Source organism: Setaria italica, chromosome V (genome assembly GCF_000263155.2).
Source record: "Setaria italica strain Yugu1 chromosome V, Setaria_italica_v2.0, whole genome shotgun sequence".
NCBI lineage: Eukaryota > Viridiplantae > Streptophyta > Magnoliopsida > Poales > Poaceae > Setaria > Setaria italica.
Genome location: NC_028454.1, coordinates 27,564,070 through 27,570,325, shown reverse-complemented (window position 1 = coordinate 27,570,325; position 6,256 = coordinate 27,564,070). Strand labels below are relative to the sequence as shown.

The window sequence follows — 6,256 nt, the reverse complement described above, 5'->3', positions numbered from 1 at the left end:
AACGGCCCAACTCATAATTCAGGCTGGGTACAGTTTACGTGGTCCGTCCATGGCCCAACAGCTTCCAACAGCTGGTGTTCGGCCTTCGCGGTCGCTCGACCATTCGTTGACTGTTGCTTGAAATGAGGCTGTCAAGAGTCCAAAATGTACGGCCGTTCGCTCGACTACTTTCGTTGACTGTTGCTTGGAGTTGTATTGATTCTACAGGACTACAGCTATACGTGTACGTGAGCCCGCAACTCTGCAGTGAGCCAGTGACCTCAGTGGCTGAATGAAACCAATGAATCGGTCAAGAAGGACGTCTGCATAGACTTTTGTCTTCTCCATCCGATCAGTTCAATACAAAGAGTCCGATCTTATGTGCTACTCCAGCCTAGTAGTACCTTTTCCCTTTCATCATATACAAATAGCCAAGAAATGAAACGCTCTGAATCTAGTACTTTCGTCGAGAGCAAACTACTTTCAGTTAGCAATTGCAACAAGAAATTAACTCAACAAATGGCTGAGCGAAATATCCTCCAGCATGCTCTCCTAGCGACATGGTTCCTTTCGTTCCTGCAAATCCAATCCGCCACCGCGGCGCCCGCAGCTCCGGTTACTAGGAGAATCCGCTGCGTCCCCCACGAGCGGGATGCTCTTCTTGCCTTCCGGGCCGGCCTCACCGATCCTGACAGCTATCTGTCATCATGGCAAGGCGAAGACTGCTTCCGGTGGAAGGGGATCCGCTGCAGCAACCGCACCGGCCATGTCCTGGAGCTCAGGCTCTTGAGCTTGGAGGAAGTGAGTTCAAGCATTAGATTCCGGGGAGGACAGATGAGTAGTTCGCCCTTGGAAGATTTAAAGAACTTGAGGACACTTGACCTTCGCGGCAACAACTTCGACGGCGCGCCTATCCCGGAGTTCATTGGCAGCCTCAAGAGCTTGAGGTACCTCTACATCTCCGGTTCAAAGTTTGGTGGGCGAGTGCCGCCCCGGCTTGGTAACCTCTCCAGGTTGCTCTACCTTGATCTGAACAACATATTTGAAGATTCCTATATTTACTCGACTGATCTTGCATGGTTGTCGCGCCTCACAACATTAAAGTACCTTGATTTGAGCGAGGTGAACCTCAGCACGGCAACTGATTGGGCTCATGTAGTCAACAAGCTTCCTTCCCTTGTCACACTTAATCTGCGCTATTGTGGGCTTCAGAATGTCATTCCATCACCGGTGGATGTTAACCTTACATCACTTGAGTACCTTGACCTCAATGGTAACGAATTTAGCTCTGCTCTTGGACCAAAGAACTTATTTTGGGATCTACCTAGCCTCCTTCACCTTGACATGGGGGTGTGCGGCCTCCAAGGTTCAATTCCAGAAGAGGTGGGGAACATGACTTCGATCACAAGATTAGATCTTAGTGTCAACAACCTGATTGGTACCATACCGACAACCTTCAAGAACCTGCGCAACTTGGAGGAGTTAAGGCTATTTGGAAATAGCATCAACGGGCCTGTAGCAGTATTACTAGAAAGATTGCCTACTGAAAACAGTCTACAAGATTTAACTTTATTTGAGAACAATTTGAGTGGGAACCTGCCAAATCAGCTAAGACATCTTAGAAATTTAACAACTCTTGATCTTAGTAAGAATCGGCTTTCAGGGGAGCTACCTACTGGGATATCAGCACTCAGTAAGTTGGAAGAATTACGGCTTGGTTCTAACAATCTTGAAGGTACAATCACTGAAAACCATTTTGCAGAAATGGCTAGCCTAAATAATCTAGTATTATCTGGCAACTCATTATCCATGGTGTTCCAACATGGCTGGAAGCCTCCATTTAAGCTAGATATAGCTGTACTGCGGTCCTGTAAGCTAGGACCTAAATTTCCTGAGTGGCTAAGATCACAGAATAGTATATCCGTTCTTGACATATCAAATACAAGTATAGCTGGTTTGATACCTCATTGGTTTTGGACCACATTTTCCAGGACCCAATATTTGGTTTTGTCACAAAATCAAATGAGCGGCATGCTATCACCAACAATGTTCAGGAAAATGGAGGCAGAAACTATGGATTTTAGTGAAAACTATTTAGCTGGTTCCCTGCCGAAGCTACCTGAAAATCTAAGATCCTTGGACCTCTCCAGGAACAATTTGTCAGGGCTGCTACCATCAGAAATAGGGGCTCCACTTTTAAAAGAACTTATTCTCTTGAAAAATTCGATCTCTGGTAGAATCCCTCAGTACTTTTGTCACTTGGAAAATTTAACTTTTGTGGATCTGTCAGCAAACAAACTACATGGAACATTTCCCAATTGTGAAGTAAGGAATTCACCCAGAAACAAGAATAACTCGTAAAATATGATCATGTTGAACTTGAATGCCAACAATCTGTCTGGAGAATTCCCAGTTTTTCTTCGTGAGTGTCAAAAACTAGTTTTTCTGGACTTCGGATATAATCAATTTTCTGGTATCTTACCCACATGGATAGGAGATACTTTACGCTCATTATCATTTTTTAGTTTGCGCTCAAATTTATTTTCTGGACACATTCCTCTTCAACTTGCAAAGATGAAGAGTCTCCAGTATTTAGACTTGGCTTGTAACAACCTGTCAGGGACAATACCACAATCGCTAGCGGACTTGATTGGTATGGCCGTTGCTCCTCAAGATGATGATTCACTGTCAGACATTGTTGATTATGGCTATAACATTGATGGTGTCACTGACGTGGTTGCTTACACTGACAGTTCATTGGTGATCATGAAAGGGCAACAACTTGAATTCACTAGCGGAATCATGTATTTGGTAAATTTTGATCTTTCATGCAATAGTTTGACAGGTCACATTCCTGAAGAAATTGGTAAGCTTCCCGCTTTGAAGAACTTAAACCTATCTTGGAATCATCTAAGTGGGATAATCCCTGACAGTATTGGTGAAGTACACTCGTTAGAATCTCTTGACCTATCACATAATAAATTTGGCGGAGAACTCCCAGAAAGCTTGTCAGTTCTAACATCATTAGTCTACTTGAACCTGTCCTACAATAATCTGACAGGAAGGATACCATCCGGGAATCAACTGCAAACACTCAATGACCAAGCATCCATTTATATTGGCAATCCTGGTCTATGTGGTCCTCCTCTCTCCAAAAATTGTTCAGAACCTGGTTTAACTCCACCTACTCCAAAAGGGCGCAAAGATACAGGTGATACGGTTTTCTTTTTCGTGGCCATGGGTTCTGGATACGCAATGGGCCTCTGGACAATCTTCTGCCTCTTCTTATTCAATAAGAATTGGAGAATTGTTTGTTTCACGTTCTCTGACTGCTTATATGATCAGGTTTATGTGCGCCTGGCTCTGATCTGGGCTTTCTTGACAAGGAGGAAACTATAGCCGCTGAGATCAAAGGATTGATGAAGCGAACACAACAGCAACAACTGTTTCCTTGGATCGCCTGTGAATTCTTTGCTACCCCAGTTGCTGAAATGTCAGTGAGACCAAATTATAGTTAACCCAGAGATATATATTTCTTCTACTAAGGAAATGAATAATAAAGACTCGTATATTGTCATTATCAATTATATTGTCGGTGACCTAACGATTATTGAATATCTTCCTCAAATTCTACGGTGTACATGTACAATTTACAATTTTTATCAACGGGTCTCCCCTATCAGTTGCAATTCCGAATTGTTTGAAGTCCTTGTTGGGGTTGCTCCGTTTGTCCATTAATCACCATGCTTGCTTGATTTCAAATCCCAGCAAACTTCTGAGAAGAGAGTACAGAGAGAAAATATTTTGCGAACATGATAAGTACATAGAGAAAATCTGGCAATTTTCAATATGGCTAGAATAGTCGGTGGTGGCTCCAAGCAGGCCGGGCTGGACCGGTTGGTGGGCTGGACGTGGTGACCTGGTGCGGAAGGGAGAGAGAAAGGGAGGGAGGGAGGGAGGGAGGGAGCGAGCGGGAGAGGAAGAGGGATGGGATGATGGTTGGGTTAGCGGGCCGGGTTAGGTGCAAGTTAGAAGCTAATCATTTAGGTTTTCAATTTTTGGTTAGCTTTTAGTTTGAATTTGAACTTCCTACACATTCGAGATCCAAATGATAACCAATAACAACCAAATCAACCATGATTTCACATTTAAATGCACAATTATAAATTACTAACATTAGAATTAGAGGGGAAAATGAGACGGTGCACCTTATGTTTATCAAATTTTTGCGTGGGTCACACATTCAAACAAAATTTATATTTTTTTGCAAAATTTTTGACACAATTTAATATTACTCAATTTTATGGAATATTACAGCTCTGCCCTAAAGTTCTACAAAATAAGGCTTACCATACTAAGTCAATGGATGTCTCCATCAGTTGGAACTCCAGGTCGTTGAAGACAAGTCGTCGCTAGTGTGCTCCATTTGGCCATCAATCATTGTTCATTAGTCTTTGCAGTCACATCACCGGTAGCAACTAGGAAATTGCCTGCACTTCAGGACAACCAAAAGCATCCCAGGAGAAATTTCTTCTCCAATCTTCATGCGCCGTACCAATCACATCGAAGAACAGTACCTGCAGACCAATTGAAACACCGGAAATACCAGAGCTCGTTAAATTAGCACCATAACGTGTTGCATTACTCCACTCCAGACCAAATCGCCAAAAGAACAGAGAGATCCAAAGCAAACAAACAATGGGCATGCTTCGCGTCTCCTGCATCCAAATTGCCATAGCCCTGCTCGTTTTTACCCACACCAAGAGCTCCACACAGGCATCTACCGAAACAAACGGTACCATCAAGAAGTGTATAGCCCATGAGAGGTCAGCTCTCCTCACCTTCAGAGCTGGCCTATCAGACCCTGCAAACCGCCTTTCATCATGGGAAGGTGACAGCTGCTGCCAATGGAAGGGCGTCCAGTGTAGCAACAGAAGCAGTCATATTGTTAAGCTCGATCTACAAGGCCCTGACTGCGACAACAGTGATGCGAGTATGCAGGTGCTTGGAGGTAACATAAGCTCCTCACTGATTGTTTTGCAGCAGTTGCAGTATCTCGACCTCAGCTGCAATCGGTTCGACAAGGTGCAAATACCAGAGTTCTTGGGCTCTTTCCATGAACTGAGATATCTTGACCTATCGCAGTCGAGCTTGGTTGGGAGGATACCACCACAGCTTGGAAACCTCTCCAACTTGCGTTACTTGAATCTTGATTCCATTTTTGGTGACACGCACTCCACGGATATCACCTGGCTATCACGGTTATCTTCCCTTGAGCACCTCGACATGAGCTGGGTCAACCTCAGTACCATCACGAACTGGGTTTCCGTGATGAACATGCTTCCTTCCCTTGTAAGTCTTGATCTTTCTTTCTGTGACCTTAGCACCAGCCCTGATTCACTTTGGCATTCAAATCTGACATCTCTTGAATACCTAAGCATCTCGGCTAACAATTTCCACAAGCTTATCGCACCCAACTGGTTTTGGGATTTAACTAGCCTTAAGTATCTTGATGCCTCAGCCTGTCAATTTGACGGCCCATTTCCTGACGAGATAGGAAATATGACCTCCACAGTGCACCTTGATTTATCAGAAAATAATCTTGTGGGCATGATACCTCCAAACCTGAAAAATCTTTGTAATTTGCAGGAGTTGTTTTTGTTTCAAAACAACATCAATGGGAGTATAACAGAATTCATCAATCGTTTACCTAGTTGTTCATGGAACAAATTCAAAACATTGTTTCTACCTGAAAGCAATCTGACAGGAAGCCTACCAGCCAAATTAGAACCCTTCAGAAATTTGGCATGGCTTGAACTTAGTGATAACAAGCTCACTGGTCCTGTGCCACTGTGGGTAGGGAAGCTCACAAATCTAGCTGAATTGGACCTCAGCACCAACAACCTAGATGGTACCTTACATGAGGGACATTTGTCAGGCCTAGTAAACTTGGAGAGATTATCTCTGTCTGACAATTCCATAGCCATCAGACTGAATTCGACGTGGGTTCCTCCCTTTAGTCTCACAGAGGTTGAACTTCGGTCATGCATTCTGGGGCCTAAATTTCCAATGTGGCTTAAATGGCAAACAAATATATATAACCTTGACATCTCAAACACAAGCATATATGACATGGTTCCAGATTGGTTCTGGACAATGGCTTCCTCGGTGAACACTCTGAACATAAGAAGTAATCAAATTAGCGGTTTCCTATCCCCTAAAATGGAACTTATGAGAGCATTTGCAATGGACTTAAGTTCTAACCAGTTTACTGGGC

At 43.7% G+C, this 6,256-nt stretch overlaps 2 protein-coding genes across 2 annotated transcripts; both read left to right on the top strand.

Moving 5' to 3' along the window:
- The first annotated feature begins 498 nt into the window (after positions 1–498).
- Positions 499–2,063, top strand: LOC101757212 (probable LRR receptor-like serine/threonine-protein kinase IRK). The gene is made up of 2 exons (XM_022826689.1): positions 499–1,836; positions 1,971–2,063. Exons 1-2 carry the CDS (start codon positions 499–501, stop codon positions 2,061–2,063), a joined length of 1,431 nt encoding a protein of 476 aa, XP_022682424.1.
- A 463-nt stretch (positions 2,064–2,526) lies between these two features.
- Positions 2,527–3,403, top strand: LOC111257203 (probable LRR receptor-like serine/threonine-protein kinase At4g36180). Its single transcript, XM_022826322.1, has one exon. It carries the CDS (start codon positions 2,554–2,556, stop codon positions 3,376–3,378), a length of 825 nt encoding a protein of 274 aa, XP_022682057.1. The 5' UTR covers positions 2,527–2,553; the 3' UTR covers positions 3,379–3,403.
- Positions 3,404–6,256: the final 2,853 nt, after the last annotated feature.